General features: G+C 40.6%; 1 protein-coding gene across 1 annotated transcript in view; it reads left to right on the forward strand.

Moving 5' to 3' along the window:
• The window catches only part of ADGB (androglobin), a 206,294-nt gene that overhangs the window by 153,225 nt on the left and 27,292 nt on the right, over positions 1–25,777 (forward strand). The window contains exons 28-32 of the mRNA XM_018557360.1: positions 74–227; positions 4,584–4,771; positions 5,724–5,908; positions 12,116–12,279; positions 17,914–18,025. Coding sequence (XP_018412862.1) covers positions 74–227; positions 4,584–4,771; positions 5,724–5,908; positions 12,116–12,279; positions 17,914–18,025 — 803 coding nt within the window. The remainder of the gene's footprint in view (positions 1–73; positions 228–4,583; positions 4,772–5,723; positions 5,909–12,115; positions 12,280–17,913; positions 18,026–25,777) is intronic.

The following is a 25,777-nucleotide window of genomic DNA, read 5'->3' on the forward strand; positions in this document are numbered from 1 at the left end:
CAATAATGTAACATTTATTCAGATGGTAATAAAATATTTTGTTTGTAAGAAAAAAACTGTCCCTGTTTTCTAGGGAAGTATTTCATGTCTCAGAAGATATGCTGGTCGCACCCAAGATGTATACTACCATCCCAGTCTGTGCACTCCATGTCATAAACAATGATACACTGGAGGAAATCCCCTGGCTGTTCAACAAAGTAGCACCTCACATGTATACCAAGAACAAGGTGAGAGTTCAGTAGAACTTGATATGATACTGTTATTATTTTTATTTGTATTATTCCAAAAGACTGCAGTTTTCTTTTCAGAATGCACTGAATCATTTACTTTACTGCTGGCCCCGTAAAACAGTTTACACAAGCATTTCACAACCTTCTAACTCCAAAGGAACCCTTGAAAAAATGTTCAGCTCTCAGGGAACTCCTGCTCAATTAATTGGGAGTCTGTAAGAAAAATGCTCCTTATGTTTGTAGTCAGTGGTAGGGCTACCCAGCATAAAGTGGTGGTCAGAATGCTACCCTTACAGACAATAAGCATAACGATCAGTGGAGGGACGTCTGAGTGAATGCACCCCAATAACAAATAACATTAATAGTGAACTGACTGGGTACAATCCCAATTCTATCAATTGGAAGAAGGGGCTTTTGAGCCAACACAACAGACCTGCTTAGTTAAAACCTATAGTTCACATTTATTTGGTACTTACACATTTAAAATACAATAGAAATTCTCTTTTGAGATGAATACATATAAGGACAATTGTACAACTGCTGGTCTATATTCATAAATACATATAGTTTGATGTAATTCCATCAGGATACTAAGAGTAGATCATGATTCATAAATTCTATTAATGATGACAAAGAGCCCTCTTGTGGCTTCTAAACGTGATACAAATGTTCTTGACGCGTTTAGCCAACTATGGCTTCCTCAGGAGGATAGACACAGCAGGTGTAGATCAGCTCATTGTAGGTCAATGTAGAATAAAGAAAATGCAAGTAGACTGGACTTCGGCTCCCTCCTGGAGGGAGGACCAACTATCTCAGCTTATATGCGGTGGTATCTGGCGGTCTCTTTCTCTCCCCTGTTTGTCCTCCTCTCCTGAAGAAAATATAACTCCTCAGATCGTCTTCTTATCAAACAAGTGCGCAGAGAGAGAGAGAGAGCAGTCATATTTATACATATATTATTATACAGCTTTCAAAAAAATATCTCACTTTGATAAGATTTTTATTAAAGCAGAACTCAAAAAAGATATACTCACCTGATCCTCCGAGCCATAGCCCCACTGTAAGGGTTAATACTATTTTTGCCCAGAGTTCTACTTTTAAGTGGCTCTCAAAAAAAGCAAACAGTGCCTTGTTTTGTAACAACGCAGAGCGCCGCGGCTCACTGCAGTCACCCAGTGGACACTAGCCCCATGGCAAAACACTGTGTTTTACTGCATGGCTAGTGTGAACAAGCCCTTTCTGTCCTTGTTGGAGAGATTTTCCCTCACTTCCTGTCCCTGTGTAGGAAATGCGGGGTGTGGTGCTTACCAAGACAGGAAGGCACAGGCAGCATTAAATACCCTTACTCTACTAACATGTGTTTTGTTTTTGTCTGTGCCCCTAATATATGGTCTGTTCCCGGGAAAAAACAACCCCGGTCCCCAGCAGCAGTTAATGCAGTTCAATCATATAGATCAAGCTTGGTACATGAAGCATTCCATACAGCTCTGTGTAGTGATCGTTATCTCTGTATGACCCAGAGAAAGGTGTGAGCTTCTCCCTCCAGTGCACGCCCCTATAGCAAGTCACAGCCCACTTCCTCATTACACTGGCATCTCCTGAGTGGCTGGGCCTGCACTCGGTAGGGTTGCTTTGAGGCTGCCAGGATGGCATTAATGGAGAAGCCGCCATCCAATAAGCTTTATATGGATAACACTGTGCTTTATATGGATAACCCTTTTGTCTTGCGAGGGTTGTAAAGTACTTAAAAAAACATACGATCTGCCCATCTTGGACAGGCAGATCGTACCTGCGATAATCGCAAGCCCGCCCCCCTGAAGGCCCATGACTGCAATGCTGAACGGGCAGTGTGCGCGTGCGCACATCGGCCCGTTCGGCAGTGCTCTCTCGATCATGTTAAAAACCAGCCGAAAATCATACTATTCTCGGCTGGTTTTCCAACATGCTTGAAATACAAAAGTCGTGCGACCGTACATTAGAAACGGTTGCACGCCTTCCATACACTGCACGATTCTCGTACGATCGAGGGATTTCCCGCGATTCTCACACGAGAATCGTGCAGTGTATGGGCACCTTAAGAATTCCCCTTCCCTGCTGGTGATGCATTACAATTTATTCAACTGTGGTTTTTAGTAAATGAAACAAAGCACCCTAAAGCTACTTTCCTGCAGAAAATATGAATTGCTATTCAGTAGACTTGTGCGCCATCAAAAAATTCGGATTCGCACGAAATACGAATTTTCGTTAGTGGCGGTTATATTTTCGTAACTTTACGAACATTCGTTATGATGAAGTTAAAAAGCAAAATACCTTTGTTAATATTGGAGTGGTAGTTGTTTTTTTTATCCGAAATACGAATTCCGTTAACGGATTCCAGATCCGAATTTCGTATTTCGTAAAGCAGCGGATCCGTATCTCAGATTTTAAAAAAATCTTGTCATGTTGTTCAACCTCATTTACAGGGGTAATATTAGTTCCTGTTTCAAAGAAATTCGAATCCGAAATTCGTTAAAGGAATTTCGTATTTCGGATATAATTCGGAAACTGCCATTCGGATTTCGGATGCTCCGAAATTCGGAATTTCAGGAAAATTCGTACGAATTTCGATTTGCAACGAAACGAATCGCACATGTCTACTATGATGGAAATGTACCTTCAGATGCATTGTCTCTGCTTCCTATCTGTTCTTACATTAGAAATATTATTGTGGTAAGGAATATTTTTAAGAAATGTAAAACTAACCATTATTTCTTTTGTAAAGTTCACCTGCATTGAGTTTGAGTTCTGTTCACTGGGGTCTGAAGTAAAGTGACACTAAACTTAGTAGTTAAATCTTAAAAATACATTCAAGTACCTTAACTGTTAACAAAAATGTATCGTATTTGTGTATCAAAAGGCTGTAGATCCTCAAATCATCTCTGAATTGGTGCTGACACTGTCCTTACTTCTGGAGGGTGGCTACTTTTGTTCCCCATGGTCCTACTTGAGAGTACTTTTAAGATTTAACTCCTGAGTTTAGTGTCACTTTAACTTATTTGGCAATTAAAATACAGACTTTTTCAATATAAATGTACATTAACATATATATTTTATTGATGTGCTTTAAATTGTATATAAAGCCAAAACATGTTTAGTTTTAGGTAGAGCAAGGAATAGTTAAGGTCCCTGGCAGGCAGGCAGGCAGGCTTCATTTTGTTTGGTGTGTTCCATGAAGGAGATTTGCCTTTACCTTCTGTTCAAGAAACACAGCAGGGAGTAAGAGGAGATCCGTATCACAGCTCAAGCACAAGTCAATATAGTGGCGGGAACTCAACTTTTTATAATAAGGGGGCTGGTTTATCTAAAAGCCCCCTTATTAACCCTTCTAAACTATCTGACCTAGGTTTAGATATCAGGCAGTGCATTATGGTTGCTGTAGTAAATTCCGGCATTAGTTCGGCAGGCCCGCAAAAACACTTGGTTTACGTTAAAACCATGGTAGACCCATACCCAAACCTCATCCCTACTACCTAGACACTACTAATTTCTCCTAAAACTATTAAGCTTTAGTTAGTCCATTGGCTGTAAGCAAAGAGTAGTTATTCAGGCAGCTAATCAAATTTCAGTATAAATTATTTTGGTTAGAAAAGGATGAATGTTGATTGGCTGCTGTAATTTCCACCTTATTATTTACTTACCAATCCACACCATGAAAATCTGTCATCACAAAGTTCTTCAGTTCTTTCTCCTATTGCATTTTCCCACGGTCAAGTAAATTAAAAAAAATTCTAACAGCATTTATTGTTCATTTTAACAGTGTAAATATTAGGGATGCAACGTAATGACTCATCCCCCGGTTTTCTGATTGGCCAGGAAGCCGGTTCCAAGTGACAAGGGATCATGGAGCCGGTTTCCCGGCCAATCAGGAAGCCGGGCAGCGTGTAAAGACTTGCCGCCCAACTTCCTGATTGGTCGGCAAGCTGGCTAATCAGGAAGCTGGGCAGCGAGTCATTACCCACCTCCCCAGCTTCCTTATTGGCCAGAAAGCTGGCTCCATGCTTCCTCGCACCTGTTGACGAGGGAGCATGGAGCCGGCTTCCCAGCTAATCAGGAAGCTGGGCAGCGAGTCATTACACGCTGCGCCGATTCCTTAATGGGACTTCCGGTATCGGTATTTGGTATCGGCGAGTACCGGGAAAAAAATATAGGTGCTCGTGCTCGAAAACCTGGGGTCGGTGCATCCCTAGTAAATATATTGCAGTCTACCAACTTAAGTATATTGTAGTTGAAAAAAAACCTATGCATTATTAATACTATTTCTACATGGTTTCATTTATACTATAGTGTAATGCAATGTTTATGCTCATGTTACAGAAGGGATACACATTTATGGCAGAGGCACATACCGGAGAGTTTGCTTTGTCATCTGGGAAATGGAGACTAAGACTTATTGGTGCCTATCACCCTTTGCCATCGCTCTCTCGTGACTTGGTAAACAATGCATTTTCTACAAAAGAAATCAGAGACTACTATATACCTCAAAGCAAATACTTGATATTTAGGTAAGTCCAAAATGGATCTTTATTTGTTGGCCTTTTTTGTATAGAAAATATAATAATACTAATAAAAAAAATACATAATGTATTAAGCAACGTGGATATTTATTTGACGCATGCCTAAATACTACCACATTTAAATGTACATAAATAATTGCTTGGGGGCATATTTATAAAGCAGTAAATGTGACATTCACTGCAGGTGTATCTTCCTGGTGCATGCGTTTTAAGTTACAGCGACTGATTCATCTGCCGTGAATGCTTGGTGAATGTCACATTCATTGTATTGTCTGATATACTTCCCCACAGTTGTTTAAATGCTGACCTGTTGCATCACATTTTCCTCTGAAGCATGTAGTCACGCTGTTACAGATTCTATTGAGCCCAACATTATTTTTATGCTCCAATGGTATGGCCTGCGATTTAGGGACAATGAACCAGCTGCTCTTTGGAATAGTTTTTTTATATTGAGTACTTATTCATAAGTGCTAATTCCTAGGTGTTGTAACCCACAGCAATTAATCAGAATTCAGTCTTCCGAGGTTAGCCTTATACAAGATTCTGATTGGTTGCAATAAGTTACTGCAATGAAGAGAAGGTAACTCTTTATTCAATAAGACCATTTATTATTAAAGGAATCAAGTGAGGATGTGATATAATCAGAGCTGTAATGGCTGAACTAGGCCAGGTTGGTCATGAACTTGCTTTCTTTTTCATTATCATATTGTGTTACTGTAATGGGTCTTATTGAACAGATTTATACAAGAATACTTTCAGTTTAGACTAGACAATTATGCAAAGTATTCAGTTTTATCTTCAAAGAAAATTCTCAACACATACGTTATTCATTCTTTGTACAGAGCCATAAATCTCCTGTCAAAATTTGTCAGAAGGACACTTCCAGTCTGTGCTGCTTCTGTAACTTAATGAATTCTTTGTTCTGCTTTTGTGATAAAAGGTACGCCGTAAAAGCAGCAATAGAGCATATTGCAACAGTTCACGTACATACCTCAAAGTCGGACGTATTCATCAAACTACAGATCTTTGATAAGGATGAAGAAGTTCTAAGTGTCACTGGGAAAGGTCAAGCACTGATTCCTGCGTTTTGTTTCCTTCCTAATGAAAGATCTTTACGTTCTTATTGTAAGTAATTTTCCACTAGCTCCTATTTCTGTACAATATGCAAATAGACATACAAGGCCTCATTCACATGGCCACACGCCGTCAGATAGTTTGGATCTAGGACCACTCATCTGTCCCTGTACACATGTGACCGCTTGGATGTGCTTACAGCCTTGGCTTCTGTTTAGCCTGTCATCGATTTGTATGGGCTACTGTCTGCGGTTGTGCGTAAACACCTGTGACTCCCTAGAACAGAAATACACTCCTTCTTAAAGGTGTGTGTCCCTTTACAGCTGTGAATGAGGCCTAAATGTGTAATTTATTTCTTTGTGGTTATGAATTGTCAAAATGCCGTAAATGTCTTCAGATAATAGGGACAGAGGATTTAGAGACAATTGGGTTTTACTGCAGCCTACAGGAGAACTTAAATATTTGCAAACAAAAAAACAGTGTCAGCCGGTATAAACCTTCCCATTTCCAGCATGCCCCATTTTTTGCTAGTATCCTAAGAAGGATGGATGTCTTTTCTCTGCTAAGAAAATAACTGTTTTTTTGTAGGCATTTGTTCTGTTTTTTTCAAGAAAAATGTTTTTATCAACCAACATTCCATACACACTGTTTCAATTGCATATACACAGCTATCCAGGATCAGTGTATCTTATCAATAGCTTTGTGGGCTATACCTGGGCCCAGTTGGACTGGTCAATTGCAGGGCTAGCCTTGAATATGCCTTAGAGCACTGGGTTCTGCATTGTGGTGCTTTCCAGACTGGAATGCACAATGCTAGTTAGCCACCACCGCTTTCCAGTTCCAGAGCCATAGCACAACCTCTGGTGTGACCAGGTCTCTTATAAATTGTGTTTGTGAGTAGGCCATGTGGGCTAAGCACTGGAAGTTACCTATTAGGACCGTTGGCACCTTTATTATCCTCCTTTGTTTTACACAGAAGATGTGAACACTGAAGGACTAAGCAATAGCTCACTTTGCTAAGAGTAGAATGCATGTGCTTCCTTCAGTGCACCCTTTAAGGGGCCTAACACCAAGAGCCTGGAACATGTAAGGGGTTCTCCCACAAGAGGATTGCAGTGCACTAATACATGATTTCATGGGACAACTCTGATGGCAGACTCTTACTGCAAAAGCCAAATGCATATTTCCATGACTTCTCTTACAGAATCTATATCTGATCTGCCTGCAGCTTTAGTGGCCTCTGAGCCTTCTGCCACAGAGACTCTGTCTGATGAATAGTTTTAAAAATCCTTAATGAATTATATTGACCCAGAGGAGCCTCAAGCAGCTGCTGGTATTCAAAACTTAGAGAGACTGTTTTAGCTCTCATTAACGCTGTACGCACCACAGTGAAATTGCTGCTACCTGTCTAGGTTCTCTTAGAAGCCCTAAGACTACTAAGACCTTTCCAGGGGGACTTGTCAATCCCAGTCATCGTTTAGGATTGGGATACTCCTGATAAGCTTTTGACTACTACTCAATGTTTGGCACGCCTGTGTTTAAGAATCAATCAATCCAACATTTGGAGATCTTTTCCAAAACCTTGTTTTCTCGCGCTGGCCCTGCATTACAACTTATACTGGCCCTAAAGCTGGTTTACGGGCCATAAGATAGGATCTTGTTTCCCGCCTAACTAAACTCCTTTTAATGAAACATTTTGTACTTATGCAAACTGCCCTATGCTATTGTGTTAATGATTTAGTAGATTTCACTCTTCTTATTGTCCTTATGAGCCTCCTGTCAGTAAATATGCAGAGCAATCCTTGGCTAAAATGCTGAACTGAAGAACTGGTATGCAAAAAACATTTACTGTGCACAGGGCCGGACTTAGGCCTTTATTCGCCCTCTGCGAGAAAGCTCTACAGTGCCCCTAAATGACCACACCCCTCAGTAACCACACCCCTCCGTGGCCACACCCATTTTTCCAATATCTGCACCATTTAAAGACTCCCATTTTGTTAAGCCCCAAAGAAACATATTAAAAAGTATGATAAAAATAAAACTTTTGTTCGAAGGTATTAAATTTGTAGGCACAATATAAGTATTCTTATTAAATAAAACAACTGTAGGAAAACAAGTGGTAAACTAAAATAGAGTCTATAAAAACCAAGTGTCAGGTTGTCATGCCGACCCTTTTTTATGTAAGTGCATCTAGAAAAGTAAAAATAAAAAACAGAACACAAAACCTAGACTACATGTTAAATTAATGAATTACTATTTGCCCGAATATACGAAAAATGTATTCAGGCATATAATAATTCTGTAATAATGAGAATGTGGTGTCCATTTTGGCCACCGGCGCGTTCTGCGAATGCGTGCCACCATCTTGGAGGCGGGGAGCATGATGTCACATGACTCCATGCATGGGTGGCGTCAGACGCCGATATAGGCGCCACCATCTTGGTGTATACCTAGATATACATCAAGATGACGGCACCCAACACGTGCGGTGTTATATGACGTTATGCGCCCTGCCTCCAGAACGCACCAATGGCTGAATCCAAAATAGCATAAAAATTTGTTTTGTTTGATGGAACGAATGAAAATGTTTTTAGTTTTCGTTCATTTCATCTGAAATGAATTTGTAGTGTTTGCACATGTCTAATAATACGTGTGTGGGGGGGGGTAATTTTCACTTTTTTTAAAATAATTTTTTACATTTTTTTATTTTTTATTTTACTGTTGGTGGGGCTTTGGGGAAATATTAGGGGTCTAAGCAGACCCCTGACATTTCCCTTAAATAGAAAAGAATTTGAGGACATAAAGTCCTCAATTTCTTTTTCTGCAGGTTCAGCACTCAATGAATGGGAAGCACTCCGTACAGAGGCTTCCCATTCATTCAGAAACTGATGATAGTAGCAGGTCGGCAACGTGCAGGCGGGAAGGTAGTGTAGCAAGAGGCAAACTTGTGGTCGGGTCACAGGCCGGGGTCGATAACGTGCAGGCAATACAGGAACAGGCAGGAAGCAGGAGAATCGTCAGACAAGCCAGGGTCAGGATACCGGAAGATCAGCAGAGTCAGGAGCAAGCCAGGGTCAGCAACAGGAAACAACACGACAGGAAACAGGCACAGTATACAAGGCACAAAGCTGAAAGAGTACTCAGCACTGGAGACATGGAGGGGCTGAGCTTAAATAGCCCGTTTGGCGCCACAATACGTCGTAGATGCGTGCACGCGACGTGAAGCGCACACGCGCGCGCACTGACGTCTACGAGATAGTGCACGGCCCGGTCTGACACTATGGGTCACACTGTGCGTGCGCGCATGCGCAAACGCCATCCACTGTGTGCTTCAAGGGCTCTTATAGATCATCAGAACTTTCTGTCTCAAGGAGTGGATTATTATCCTTCTTCAATCGCCTGTTTCTCCATGGAATCTCAATGTAGTACTTTTGGCTATTCAAAAACCACCTTTTCTAGCGAACAGGGATATTTCCCTTTCTCGCCAGGTTGCCTTCCTTGACGCCATTACCTTTTTGAGGCATGTTTATGTGCTGCTGGTCTTGTCCTGCACAGAACTATTGTTGGTCCTAAATAAGGACAAGGTGGTGTGAAGGTCCAGAGCCTCCTTCCTTCTCAAGGTGGTTTTGGCCTTTTACCTCAACCAGGACATTGTTCCTTTTGTTCCTCTGCCCAACGCCTGTGCATCAGAAAGGGATTTCCCTCTATTGTCTGGATGTAGTACATGCTGTATGTGTTTCTCTCACAGCAACTGCTTCCAATAGAAAAACTGACTCATGTTTCTGTGAAAGGGGAACCTGCTTCATTCCACAATTTTGTGATGCCTTAGACAGATCATCATCCAAGCGTATGGTTTTGAGGCACACTCTACCAGATCTGTGAGTGCTTCTTGGGCTTTTCAACATCAGGATACCGTCTCCCAGATTTCAAGGTTGCCACCTGGTCTTATGTTCACATGTTCTTTAAGTTTTTCCAGGTGGATGTTCAAGCCTCATTTCATGCCAGCTCTGGACGTAAGATTCTTCAAGCGGCTCTTTTGATTGCAGGCAGCCCTAAGTTTTGTTGTTACGTGGGCCTGTTTTGGAAATGTTTTATTGCTGCCCATCCCTAAGTTAGATTGCTTTGGACATACTAATTCTCTCAGAATCGTGTTTCCCTCAATGATTGTGAAAGAAAACTGTCTTTTTGTACTTGCTGTAAAATCCATTTTTTTTAAGTTAATTGAGGGACACTTATCTCACTCTTTTTATGACCTTGCTCATGGTATTGCTTTTCTACAACATGGAGGCATTCTAGGGGTGGCAGTGGTTCTACAGTTTTTGTGTTCAAATCCTTCTCTAAGCAGTAGTCTAACCCTATTGTCTCTGAATCTTGTGTTACTCAGTAAACTTCTAAAAACTGATTTTACAGTAAGTTCAAAAATCCAATTTTACCTGCCAAAATATGTAATTCACTGAAACTCAGTTCTAATGCTGATACCATATCAAGGGCCTGAACATTTACTTTTAACTACAGCAATCAATGATATTGCCTCTTATAAGCACGCTTCATTTGTTAGATTTACAGCACTGTGCAATGCCACCTCCTGTCAAGCCTGAATGTTGATGTAAAAAAATGAAGATTAGGATTAGAGAAGTTCAGATACCAATTCAGATACCACTGCCGATACTTGACATTTTCATAAGAACTACCAGGGTTGCAGCGGTTGCAGCTTGGAACGGGCCCTGGTGCTCTACCACTGTCCTGAAATCATTAGTCTGTATTGTTTTAGGAAAAACTGTCACATGACAATAAACAAAAATGTATCAGTACTTGTATCTGTGAGTACTTGGACAAGTATCAGTACTTCTACTTGTATGGTTAATGTCAATCCTGAAGGTTGTATGCAGTCTCTCCCAAGCCTGTATGAAAAACTCCTAGGTAGGCCAACCCCCCATCCTGCCAAGATGGCAGGACACAACTTGCGTTGGGCTTCGCAGGAGCAAGCGCTCTTGCATGTTCAAAACCTGTGCATCCATTGTGCACTCTCTCTACCTCTGTTGCAGCAGCAGCTGAGCTCAGCACAAAACACTGGTTGGTCAGAGAGCCGTCCTTGCTGCAACAGTCCAGGATCCTCACTTTAAACAAGAGAAGCTTTGTTTTTATTAAAGGGCAGCCTTTAGATAGAACTAATTGCAGCCAGGGAAATTGCATCTCCAAGTTTGGTACTAATTTTTCTCTCATGTGCCAAGTCTACTCCTGCAGATAGCTACTCTGCCAAGCTTAATTTCTAGGGATGAGTGTCAGATTCAGCTCAACCCTGAATTTGACCTGAACCCAGTTTGTTCACACTTTGCTGAATGAGCAAACTACAGTAAATGGCCAGATTGGCTAGTTTGCCCGCCTGCCCAAACTTCCTCATATATGCAGCCCACAACTAAATGACAGCTTCCTGGACAGCCAGGCTGCATACCTTGATACGGGTCTGGTATGGGTTTTGGGGTGTGTTAAAGTGATAAATCTGTCTCATCTGCAGAAAAAAGAAATATGAAGCAGTCCTTGTAAATCCTATCAGTTAGCTGAACACAAGTTGTTGTTCTAAGCCCAAGTTAAAAAGGGTAATATATTGTAGCTTACAGTCCTTAGATGTTGTGGCTACTTTTTTCAGGATATTTTATCTTTATTTTTCCCTGGTAATTCTGTCAGTAATACATTTTAGGGTGACAATGCTCACTCGCGGTACTGTATTCACAGAGAAGCAGCATAGGGCAAGATCAAACACCTTCCCATCTTCTCTATACCAATGGATGGGTTCTGTAGTTCTCAGTGTGAGCTGGAAAACAATGTGACTGATAAGAATGCAGCTCACAAGCAAACATGGTTTTTATGTTTAACAGACTAAAAGGGCCCATATAAGAGCCTAATGTTGTGGTTTACATACCGTTTTTATATACAGTATATATAAGGCAGCCATTGGTTAAACAACATATAACACAAAAACACAATAAACAATTAGACACTCAGGAATTTTTCACCTTTAAAGTTTGCTGAGAAGTTAGCTTTACTTCAGGAACTCTTGGCTGCTGTCAAGGAGCTGGCACATCAATTACATCCCTTACGATCCTTTATACTGTACATATATCTTATAGATATCCCAAGTAAAAAAAATTGTGGGCTCCAGGATCCAGCACTTTTAGGCATGGGAGTAATGTTGATTGCTCACATTGTAGACTTTATGGACATACTGACATTTTTATAAACTAATTTCTCTTATAACAGCAAGCAAAAGCCAGGTCTTGTCAAATGGAACAAAGAATGGGAGGAATGGCTCAGGTGGCAGCCAGAGAAACAGCAAGCCTTCATCAAGACCTGGCAGTACAACTGCAACACAACCTACAGAAGAGAATGAAAGCAATGAAGAGAAAACACCCAGCCCACAGCCGGTGAGAGTTTATGGCGCTGTTTACTGTGCTGATTTTGACCACTTCATTCTGCATTAATTAAACCATAGTAGTAATAATCGCAGCAGTGAAAGGCAGGGGAAAAGAGTCAGGAGCCCCAGAAATAAATAAAAGCCCAGCATATTTATTAATGCGTCTTTCCATCTAACACTTAAAATTAATTTCTAACAGCACAAAGTTAGTTGATATAGCAGAGAATAACATTTTTATTTCTTGTATAAAAATGGTGCAGACACAGAATTTGTGCAGCAGAAAAAAATTATAAAAAGCAGAAGGAAGTTTTAATTGTGCATAAATCCAATAAAACTTTAATGTTCTTTACAAGAAGGGGTTGCTAGCACTATATTATAACCCCAGTCTGGAGAACAAGGACGTCTCTTTTTGTCCCTGCCTTCATCAGGGACCTTCCCAGCATTTTGTGGCAAAATTGACAGCTATATTGCTGCTGGCATAGCTTTTAGGATCATTTGACCTTGCAAACCCAGGAATTACTATGGCACTGTAGGGATACCATTCAAGGAACTTCCCTCTGAAGTGTCTGTGGCATGTTTTTTTTTTTACAGTTTATATGTATAAATAATATATAGTGATGGCAGGATATGATGTTTATACAATCTGGAAAATTAACTGAACTTCCATTAAGTCCCACTCCTAGTCATGGCAGGCCCTTCTGTAGCTCCACACACTTTTGATGATTATATGCCTGACTACAGATAAAGGGTATGTCTACTGTGATATCCATACATCAGTTTGACATTTAAAGCATTATAAACAATAATGTACCCCATGAAATAAATTGGAAAAACATAGATACGGCAGAAAAAGACCCAGTGGTCTATTGAGTCTTTTTGATTTTTGTTTTCTTTTTTAATCTTTTTGTCTCAGAATAGTTTTTTATTTGTCCCAGGCATGTTCAAATTCACTTACTGTTGACTGACTCAATGGGGTTGATTTACTAACCTTATAAACACACCACGAACATGTATACGCCTCTGTAGTGTTTTCCCTCCCAGCATGATCTATGGGTGGAATCTAAACACCTTTGTAGTGTGTACACACCCAGCAGGTGTGTTGTGCAAAGCCCTGCATGAATTGCAAGGTGATGTTGTGTAAATTAGCTCTATGTTGTGTTGCTTGCGTTGATGAATGCAGGAATGTAAATGCATGAGCTAACCATTTTTGTCTAAACTGTGAAGCAGCATTATATATGCATCATGTGCATTATTTTTCCATATATGGCATTAGTGGAAATATGCTTTTAGAGACTTTTTGGTTGATAAATACGTTTTGCTGTGTGAAAATCAACACGCACCTGGTGCGTGCATGTGTTTAGGTTAGTAAATCACCCCCAATGTCTCTGCTGGAAGCCTGTTCCAAGCATCAACTATTCTTTCAGTAATAAAATACTTTCCAAGGTTAGCTTTCCTCCCACTATTTGTAGATTTGTCCCTAGGTTCTCGATCTTTTTTTTTTATAAATTCTTTTATTTATCAAGTTTTCAAACATATAAACACATATAGCAAGCAGGGGAAACTGTTCCCACCGTAATAGCAGTGGGCGCAGCCACCGAACAGCGACATTACAAGTTAGTACTATGTACTGTACATAGTATCAACCCTAGGGTGTAGTAACCCAAATAATGCCCTCTAGGACAAACTACCAACCTGTACGTTGTCGGTATCATAGATCCGTGGAAGGGTCGTATGATTCCATAATGGGCTCATATTCTTCTGAAGAGACCCCCCCGGCGGAAGAGGGACGAGCCCACCTCCGCCTGTGCCGTCCCCCCAGAGCCCAGAACGCAGACCCTCCACCCATGTGTAACCTCGAATAGAAGGCCAACCTCGGGGCGGCAGGTGACATGTCAATGGGGCAGGTAAGTATTTACATACTATAGGTAGGGTTGCATCGGAGTATTCAAGACTGATGGGGTCTTGCAGTCCCGGGGTGAAATCCGGTGACCCTATAACCGGGATAAGCGGGGAGGGCGACGGAGAGATCAGTCTGGTGTCAAATACCTTTCGGGCTATCTTCCAGGTCTGACCAATCGTCGGGTGCGTATGGGTCGAGGTGGGCACTTGAGGACACCAGGGGAGTGTGTGAAGGGGAATGGGAGAAGCACATTGTTCGAGGGCAATCCAGGGTTTCAAAGCAGTGTGACGGCACCAGTCGAGGATCCGTGTGAGATGCGCGGCTACATAGTAGAAATAGACGTCAGGAACAGCCAGACCCCCGCAAGTCTTGGGTAAACGAAGAATGGAATGTCGTATTCTAGCTGGTTTAGACCCCCAAATGTATTTTGTAATCAGGGACTGAACCGCCACCCAGAATCCCCTGGGTACCGAGATGGGCAATGCTTGAATAGGGTATAGCAGCCTCGGTAAGACGTTTTGTTTAACGATGTTGCACCTGCCTGGCCAGGAGAATGCCAGGCGAGACCAGTCCCCAAGGTCCATTTTTATTTTCTGTAGCAGGGGTAAAAAATTTAAAGAGTAGACTGTATTCAAGTCTCTCAGGAGCTGTACTGTACTGTACTTGATGGAGGTCTTAGACCAGGTAAACGTGAAATTACTTTGAAGGCGGCTCACGTGAGAGGAAGGGAGAGCAAGATTCAGGGCTTCAGATTTTTGGGGATTGATATGATAGTTAGATAGTTTACTATACTCTGCGAATTCTGCTAATAAATTTGGTAGAGATATATCAGGGGCAGTGAGAAAAAAAGAGCAAATCGTCTGCGTAAGCAGCGACCTTAGGTTCTCGATCTTAGCTTCATGTTTAAAATATGTGGCATTGCAGTTTACACTGCTTTGACCACTCTTACATCAATGTTGAAATCAAGATAGGCTATGTCCATGGCAACACCCTGGTCCAAAACAAATGATCAAATATACAGTATGTTAAAATAAGAATTGGAATTTACCTTGTACTTCAACCATAACTGCTCTGGACATGGGGCCTCATGCTGTTAAATAGCCTGTTCTAAACTCTACTACTGGAGAATGCCTGTGTAGTTGTAAATGATATATAATCCTATATATAATGTTTTTAAAGTATCAATTAAAACCAAGGTAAACAAAGGGAATATAGGTAGCAATAAGCTGTCATAAGGTAAAACGTTGGTTTTGTTATTGTATTATCTTTGCAACTTTTAAAAGAAAAAACGTTTTAAATGACCTCTAAATATGTGTGAGCACTTGTTGCATTTTTCTTTTGTTAATGAAACAATATGAAATGATTTTTATGCTTATTATCGATTGCAATTACACTGGGTTGTTATGGTAATGGCCTCTAAAACTAAATCGGAACCTTGAAATGGATTGACATAATATGAATCCGCTTTTAGATTCCAGTTCATGAGCCTTTCTTTTCTGTAATGACCATGATCTTATTAAATGTGAATTAATGGGCAGTGCAATAGAAGATATTCCTACTAGTTTGACAACATCATCCATTTGGACATATTATAATGATTATAAAAATATAAGCCTGGGCCCAATTATACTGGAGGAGCGATCAAGTGTTAACCGTTTTACTTGAATAGCCACATCTAAAGCATTAGACTGATTGGGACCCAACACAGTCAATTACAGCATAAAGGGGCGAGCAATGTATGGGTTTAAATAGCTTCGATGGCAGTCAAGTGTGTAAGTTAAAACTATTCTGTGTGGTATGAGGAATTAATTATAGGGTACATTATGCTTCCTCTCTTAGACTGTAATTGTTGCAAATACTTTGTAGTCAGCTTTGTAACTGATTTAAAGGGACTTTGTTGCTATTTAAAGAAAATAAGAGTAATAATACTTAGCAGTCCCACCTCCAGTGACTCCAGTGTTGCTATATTGCATAACTACACTGGCCTCTGGAATCTTCGGTATCTGACATTTCAAGGTATGATGGGTCCCTGCGTCCCTTGCTGCACACCGTGGCTACACCTGCTGGTCTCTACATCATTAGTTTGTCCTTGCAGTGATTTAGTTCCTGGCGGGTATAATAGTAGTACATAAGCATCTAAAGCTCCCGGAATTGTCTGATGGTGAAGAAACCAGCAGTCAGTGATCTGCAAGACATCAAAGATTGAAGTCCCCTCTGAAAGAACTAACAGTTATTATTACAGTTTTTATACGGGCTTTTTTCTTCTTTTTTTGCAACCGAGTTGCTCTAAAGGAAACCTGTACTGAAAGAAATATGTAGCATGACCATCTTTTGAAAATTCTAGCTCCCTGGCTGATTTTGTATTTTATCTCCTGATTTTATAACAAGCATGAAAAAAGCGAGACAGTTGTAGTCAGGGATGTTGCTACACGCTGACACCCAGGTCTTTTACTAAGTGCCCCAGATATGTTTTGCCATCATCCCAAATATGGTCGTTTATTTTTGGGCATCCATTTTTACCGCCTTAGGTAACTGCATTTTTCCCTTACACGGCTTTAGAATTATGTTGGGTAGATAATTATAGAACATGACATGTTAAATTTAGTACTTGGTTTCTACATGTATCCATACCTCACAATACATATTTCTTTTTCACTAAGCAATATCAGACCAATATTAACAATCATACATATTATATGCACATTAACTAATTATTACTTATTTTTACAAGCAATATCAGACATTTGATTTCTTTGTTTAGCCGTATGGAATGAGAAACAACTTCATACACTTTTTACCATAGTTTACTACAAACCCGTTAACATCCTAGTCTAGGAGCCAGGGGTCTTTTAGGAACCTAGAAACTGCCTTGGTGAAGGGAAAACATTTGACCTGTTTGAGGGTAATTCCACTTTCCTAGCTAAATGAGCTAAACTACCCCCTCTTACCTCTTAGCGAATTTTAATTCCTCTCCTTGGCTGCCGATTTGTACATTGTACCCAGAAACACAGCCCTGTGTTCAGTATTTAAATTTAAGGTCAAAAGTGGTGAGCACTCATTGGTCAGTTTGGTCACCTGACCGCGCTGACCAATTAGAAGCACTTCTTGTCTGCGGTGCTGTGTGGTGTACAGATCAAATACTAGTATGTGTGTGTGTGTGTGTGTGGTCAGCTTTAGAACATATTAAAAGCATGCATGACAGACAGGCAGCTAGCATATTTAAAAGTAACTGTTGGCAATGGTAGCCTAAATATAGGATATTACTGGATTCACAAAAATTATAAAAGTATTGTAATGTAATACTGCATTATATACAGTATACAAAATGTATATTCTTAAACTTTATATAATAGAAGATTGTCCTATTAGGTTTGTCAACATAAAATCGACATGCTTAAGTTTTACTTTTATATAACATTGAGGTTAGTAAAGTACCAGTAATGAACAATGAAAGCATAGGAGCCTTGTTAGAAATATTTTTTTTTTAAACATATATTGCACTCCCTGGTTCATATGATCATGTTCTCTACAAAAAGGTTTCTTATATTATATATGGACAAATATATATCCTGTAATATAAAAAAAAACCCACCTTTCTTCAGTGTTTATTATTTTTTTCACATATATGTATGAACAAATAGATAGAGAGACAGAGATAGTTAGATAGCTATTTGCTTTTTTTCTAGAACAAAAGAACGTTGAGTTCAAGTTAAAAATAGTGTATTTCCCTTTTTCTTTCTGCAGGCACACAAGTATATTATACAAGCAACAGTATTACATAAAAGCTGGATGCTCACAGAGAGCCAGACTGCTTTTGTTCGCTCCCTTAAAGAAGTGGAAAAACATGAAATTAAAGGTACATTTTTTATTTTTTGTGAATTTATGTAAAAACTGAGATGTTATACATTTTATGGGACAATTATATTATTGTGTGTACAGCTTTACGGTGTGAAGGTGCATTTATGTGTGCTGCCATGTGTTGCTGTAAAGCATTGTGGCGCTCTCTTTTTGTTTTTTGTTTGTACGATATATAAATATTGTGCTGCAGCACTTTTTAACGCATTGTAGCACTTTGCAATGTGCTGCAATAAAATGGTGTCTGTATCATTTTATCAGAATGCACACCAATGCAGTGCATTGGTGTGAATACGCCTTATACTGTACAAAGCAAGGCTTTGTGCCAAACAAGACTGGTATGAACCAGCCCTTAAGTGTTAACTTGTCAACCCCCTTGTACTCCCTTAAAAAAAAAGAGGATTAGATTTTCTCTTAGTTACATACAGTTGAACTTCTTTAAGACAAGATTTTAATGGTAGGCAATATAGATAGAAAGGCTTTACTCTTCTTGCAATTTCTTTCTTGATCTAATCTCCACTAGCAGATTGTAGCTCTTATCAACTGCCAGTTTCAAGTACAACATAAAACTGGCAATACATCGGCCATTACACTGCCGGTCTATTGTTTTCTGACAGTGGGGGTGTGCTGCTGTCAGAATACCCAAATAGTGACTACAGCTGACTAACTGCAGTCATTGTTCAGCCCACTTTTTTTGGGGGGGCAGCCTCTTTGTCAAAAGTTGATTGAAAAATCAACTTTTCTGGAACTAGGGATCCCAAGGGGGTCACATATTGCGTAAAATTTCGGCTGAGTCAGCAGGACAGGCCTTCATTATTTTGTTACAAAGCTTTCATAGGTATATTGATAAAATGGTATTCTAAGAACTGCAGTGATTTAATAGCATTGAGCATGGCCAAGTCATTCTAGCTCACTAAATAGTGTATTACTGAATGGCAAAAAGTTTGTAAAAGATGAACAGTATACACTGCTGACCAACCACTCAGATTTCTCATTTTAGGTTTTCCGGACATATAAAATAACAGGATTTTTGTGCATACTGTAAAATCCCTTTCTTTGAGTTTATTAAGGGACAAAAGACGTAATTTTGTCACCATGGGTATAGTGCTGTTCGGAGGAGGAATGGAAAATGGACATATGCAAAAGGCATATAACCCCTCCCATACCTGCCTCCCATCTCACCAATACAGCATAGTGGGAAGTGACTGTGTTCCTCAATGGACTCTGAGTAAGGCATTTAACAGTAAGTCCAAGAATATGTTTCATCAGTCATACAATGAAGGATGCAGGAAGTAATTCTGTAGCCATGGCACATCCAAAAGCAACCTCCTGGGACAGGGATGACAAAGCAATCTCCTGTATATGCTCAAAGGCATGTTCCTAGCGCACTGACAATACCAGATTTGGATCAAACTGTTGAAGCAGGTACCTAACAGGAGGCACCACATGAGTAACTCCCAAAGATACTAACAAAGGTACAAACCAGGGAATAAGCCTCTGACAGACGTTGAGCCAAGGCTGAAATCAGGGTTTTGATAGTATTCAGTACCAAGGGGGTTATTCACTAAGCAACCGGAGGCAGCCGAGTGTATAACTGAGTAAAGTAAAGTGAGTTGAACGCCGTTCAGCTATTCACTTCAGCCGAGAACTGCTGACTTCGGCTCCGCTCGGTTTAGCCGAACATACTCGGCATGTTCATCTGAGCCGAAGGGAAGAACCCATTTGACTCAGCCGATCAAACATCTGGATTGGCTGACCCAAACGTCTGGGAGTTTACTCGCTTTATTCTCATAGGGACCAAACAGCAGTGAGTGAATAGCCGAATGCCACTGACATGTAAAACTTACATGTAAATAAAAGGAAAGAAAATGGTCTGGTAGGAATTTTAAACGGCAACCCAACCCCCCAAAAAATAGGGGGGGGGGAATTGGGTCCCCCCCTCACATTCCCAACCAGACCCTTAATCCGAGCACAGACCTGGCAGACAAGTGCCCCCCCACTCCCTGCGCCATACCAGGCCACTGGCTCTTTAGTGAAATCCCCCCCCCCCCATATGTTTGAAGAAAAGTCAGAATTTGTCCCACGGAGAATTGGAACCCTTATCCTCGTACCAATGGAAAAAAGCTTCCCAGGTCCAGTGGTACACCTTATGAGAGGTAGACTTATAATCCATCAACATAGTTGGAATCACTGATTTCACAACACCCCTATCTCTTTAGAACTTTGGCTTCAATAACCAAGACATAAAAGCCATCCACCGAGAAGCACTGTGCATGATTGGTTCCTGTGATTATAGATCTGGATGATCTGGAAGTGTACAGAAAAGAAAAACATTTGACTAAAAGCTTGATTAGTCCCCTGGGATGGATATATACAGGTGAAACTCGAATAATTAGAATATCGTGCAAAAGTAATGGCAGTAAGTGCTGCAAAAGGGGCCCAAACCAAGTACTGAGTACATATGCATGCTTGTACTTCTCAGAGGTCCGATATTGTTCTATGTACAATCCTTGTTTTATTGATTGCATGTAATAATCTAATTTTTTGAGGTTGTGGATTTGGGGTTCTTGGGGTTTTCATGAGCTGTAAGCCATAATCATCACAATTATGACAAATCACGGCTTTAATTATCTTGCTTTGCATGTAATGAGTCTATCTCATATATTAGTTTCACCTTTTAAGTTGCATTAGTGAAATAAATGAACTTTGCACGATATTCTAATTATTCGAGTTTCACCTGTATATAGAATTTTAGAAATGTCTGTGAATTTAATACAAATAAATAACTGAAATATGTACTTAAGTATTTAGACCCTTTTACTGAAGCAGCAATTGGCAGCAATTACAGACTCGAGTATTTTTGGTAGAGAGCACCCCCCTGAAATGATGGCAGATAGCAGAGAAGCTAATGCTTCCCCTGCTATCTGCTGTTTTTTTTAGTATTCTGACAGCTGCTGCCGACAGTATAATAAAAAATGAAAAAAAAACACAGCATAGAAACGAATAGCTAGATTGCTATTGGCTATTTCAATTTGCAATAGCCAATAGCAAGCTGGCTATTGTTCCCGCCCTCTGCTGCTGTCAGTCAGTAAAGGAGGACCTGATGGAGATTTTCAGGTCCACCTCTGCTGATTGACAGCAGCAGTGGGCCGGTGCAATAGCTAGTCTGCTATTGGCTATTACAATTTGCAATAGCAACCTAGCTATTCGTTCCTATGCCGTTTTTTTCCCTGACTGACGGCGACCAGCGGCCCCGATGTCAAGAAAAAAACAAAACAACAGAGCAGAGAAAGAGTTGAGATGTCTGCAGCTAGAGATCAACAGGTTGCTTACCATGAGCAGACTCCAATCAGGGGTGGGGGAGGAGCAGGCCAGTCAGCATGCAGCCATAGCGTCCCACCAGGGTAAGTAGATCCCGACAGCAACACAGCGATCCCGGGAAAAGGCAGCGCACACTGCCTGCTCACCTTGCATTGCTCTGCTCTGTGTGCAGGGAGTGTGGCCGGGGGCGTGGCCAGCTGCACTCCGCCAATCCACTCCCAGGACCAGGCTGACTGATGGCGCCCCCCTCCTCACTGTCGCTCAGCTGACAAGCGCGTGGAAGAAAGCAGTGACAAGCTGGATTCAACGGAACATGCTAAGCACACGTGTGTACAGCAGGGTAGAGGCAAGGAAGCTGCAAGGAAGTCGAGGCTGCGCCCTAGGCAACAGTGCGCCCTAGGCGGCTGCCTTGTTTGCCTAGCTGTAGCGCCGGCTCTGATCACAGGTGTCCCTTTAATTACTGCTCATCTCACTGAATAAGTATGACTATAATCTCGTCTGGATGTGTGAGGATCAATGTGTTGACAAAATCCAGTCCACAAGAGGCTAAATTTTAGCATGCATAATTGGATTATTCCACAGGCTGGCAAAAACATCCACTGTTACAATTGTAAAGTAATTAGAACAACACAAATCCAGGTTTCTTAGCAAATTTGGTGCAGGTGAGAAAAAATATATGGTTATTAGTGGTCTCAGCCAAGGAAAATTATGCTTATTCCTAACCACAGAAGTTCAGATCAGACATAGGCATGGCAGTCACACTGGGGTATCTGTCTACATGTGTCCTTCTCCAAGGTACTGTATGTTATAGAAAATCCAGTCTTATCTCAGGACATGGCAGACATAACTTGAAGTTTATATGCCATTAAGCACCCAGTAGTGCTGAACTTTATTTTCTTGTCGACTGGATTTTGACAACACTTTGATCCTCACATCCAAAGGATTATTCTGATTCTTATTCCAGGGGGTGTGAAAATTTAAAAAAAAACTACTTGTCTAAGGACTAAAGCAGAGGCCCAATCTACTTTTCCCTCATGACAATCTACTTGTCATGATACGAAAAATAATTTTAAGTAAAACCGTATAAGTAAGCGCTTCTCATTGGCCAGCGCAGTCAGCTGAGCGCACCGAACAATGAGTGCTCGTAATTTGTAAGTGAAATGTGATTGATGGCCCTTGAATTATTGCTCACACTCCGACGTTCATGATGATATGTAACATGTGCGACACAATCTGCGCAATTGTGTGCTGCTCTCCCTCCAATCTCAGTACAGAGAGCCGCCATGCCGGTCCCAGGCCCGAACAGGGGACGGCAGAGCCGTCCTGTGGGAGGGGGGGCAGCACACTTGCAGACTACATACAAGTGATCGGCTCTATAGCCGCCCCAAATGCTTGTATATAAACAGCCATTACTGGCTCTTTAAAATGTGGGGAGGACATTTTAAAATGCTCATCCACATTCAAGCCCAGATAGCAAGGATAACTTGCTACAAACTTGTGGCGGAGTGAAATTGTAATTCTTGTTAACTTGCTGCACATATTCCTGGCAAGTTGTAGACTTGCAGAACACTTGCAGCGCAAGTTCTAGTTGACACTTTTTGAATTTGTAGCAAATTTGCTTGGCAAGTCTACAGCAAGAGTCCTGCAGGTCTTGGCAAGAGCTCTGCAAGCTCGCTGGTCTGGAGACTTGCAATGCAGACATGATGTAATTGTGCAACAAAATTGTGAAGCTTGGCAAGTCTGCAATAGTTTAGCAAGTCATTTTCAAACTTGCAGCACAATTGCTTGCTATCTGGGAGAGTGTCCCGTCTGGCCATTTAATTACAACGGCCGGACAGGAAGAGGTTAATTTTGCTCATGCACAGTGTACATTACTCCTATGGGCGGTGCTATACCCTTAGTTACTGAATTCCTTGTTGTTTCACTCAACGGATGGTAGAGAAATAAAAGTTAAAATCTCATCAACTTGAGTGAGTTACATGGTCAGTTTCTGCATGAGACATTTAAAAGCTGAGGCAACTACAACATATGTGTAACTACATCCAAGGTGCAGTTCTACTCTATATATAGAGCTTCACTACACCTGAACTCCAGGCAAAGCAGCTAATGTATATTTGCAATAGCTATCACCTTGCGTGCCTAAAACATACTCTGCTTTCTTCAGTAGAGCTTCCTGTGACCATAAATCCAGTCATAAACATAGTTTAAGTAATGCCTCTGACTGTGCATTTCTGTTTCATAAGACCGGCTGCTGCAGCATTCTCCTTTGCCCAGGGCAACCAGCCCTGTAACCACCGTTGTAGTCCTCAGTCTACAGTACTGATGACACACAAAAAGTAGATGGATCTTTCTACAGATCCTCCTTGATCTTTCCCTGCTTAATGCACTTTTAATGAATTGGTCAGTTCATGCAAATCACAGACTAGTCCTGCTCTGCTGCACCTTACAGCCATAAATCACTGCCCACAAACTCACGTCATGGAAATTAAAAGTATAGATTGCCAGGTCCTGCATTGAGTTATTGAAAACATTTTTGGGCATATACTTCAAAAATAACAACCCGGTCAAGCGTAGAATCCAGCCCTGAAAAAAGAAATGCTTCTTTTTTTACAGTGAGATTTATTACAAGAACTCGTGAACACAACACATTACTGGTTACAGATTAACATATTTTCTTTCTTGATTGTAAGCTTTGCATTGATTTATCTACTTATGCAACATTAACAGCAATTGGGGGATAGCATAATCTGCAATATGCAAAAGAACTGTGGGTGAACTTTATATCTGGTTACTCTGAAATATGTGATAAAGGTAATGTAACAGTGCCACCTACAGTGCCATTTACACTTAGTGCATTTTATCATTCCAAATTTCAAGGACAAGACGGTGTGTATGCTGGCAATCTAGTTGCCATACTGAATGGTGACCTTGAGGGCAAAATATGGATATAGCCATCCACCACTGTATTTTTCTTGCATGCTAAATAGGACTGCCATTCATTCTGTGAAAGAAAAGAGCAAGTCAAATCATGTTGTGAACTACAAACTCTATCCAGAAAACTGCAAATGTGTTATTCAAAACATCCACTCAGTTTACTTTAATCTGCATTTTGAACAACCCAATGCAGCCAAATTCAGCAGGCTTTTTGCATTGCTTCTGTGCAACACATGATTCCGTGCTCCACAGCCTCCCACACTGTAAACTACAGATGGAGTTGCTTTGAAATGTGGCGAGCACACAAGCTACATTTTACAGGCTTAGATTTCAGTCCATTCAAAAATAATGACAGCTGCAGATATAGAGATTAGATAGCAGAACTGTCAGCTACACAAAATAAATGACTGGGGGAATATTAAAGCCACTCTGCAGGTGATCCCTATGTGTATGCAACATGTGACTGGAGTTCATTTTTAACAATGTTTGGGGGAGAAAAAAAAATCTTTGTTACATTCTGGAGATAAATTGATAAACTCATATAATCCTTAAAAAATCAAGACTTCAACTGTTATATACCTTCTGCAAATCTGACCAAAGTGGCCCATTGCCTTCCCCATGCAAAAATAATCATATACATTATGGGGGGGGGGGGGGGTGTTTTTTTATTAAGGGTCTATTTACAAGCAATTTGCAGGGCTGTTCACCCTGCAAATATCTGTGAATGTTCACTGTGTGTGCTTGTATGCCAAAATAAACATTCTTAGTTATTAACCCCTGCACAACTGATGACGAGATTATTTAATCACTGTCTTTCAGTTCCTTAAAGAACAGTGACGGAATAATCCCATCATGCGGTAGACTAAGCGCTGGTCTGTGGTGCTCATTGAGTTAATGCTGTTGCTGGGTTCGTCAGGATCTGAGGCAGACCCTCAACAGCAAATTTGGGGTCCCAGCACTGTGATTACAGCGATAGGTAGTTGCTGTGATCACAGGGCTATGACAGCCACTGAGCCGGCTTCCAGCTCACTGTGTTGTGGAGCTACAAGCCGATTCAGTGTATTACACAAGTGATACAGAGTATCTCTTCGTATCAAAAGCCCATGTAAATTTAAAAAAATTAACCCCTTAATGCCCCCTAGTTAAAAAAATTAAAAGTTTTAAAAATGTTTACAAATAAAAAAAATTAAGTATAATAAAAAAATTATAAGAAAATATAGTGTCGAGACGGCTATTAAGGTTAGGAGACAAACTTACCACATTCTAAAATTGTTCCACACTAAAATTGTATTTCACTCCTTGTATTTTGTGACCTATAACTTCCAAAATAAACTAAAATCCCAGGCATATGATATACCCAATAAATCAGGACAAATAAAATAATTTATATTTTTTTATTCTTTTTTATGTAACTTTAATATTTTGGGGGGGGGCTTAAATTTTTTTTTCATTTTTTTCCCCACTAAACTTTATTGCTATCACATACGGGGGCTAATAA

This window comes from Nanorana parkeri, unplaced genomic scaffold (genome assembly GCF_000935625.1).
Source record: "Nanorana parkeri isolate BGI_ZX_2015 unplaced genomic scaffold, ASM93562v1 scaffold281, whole genome shotgun sequence".
In the NCBI taxonomy this organism is placed as follows: Eukaryota; Metazoa; Chordata; class Amphibia; order Anura; family Dicroglossidae; genus Nanorana; species Nanorana parkeri.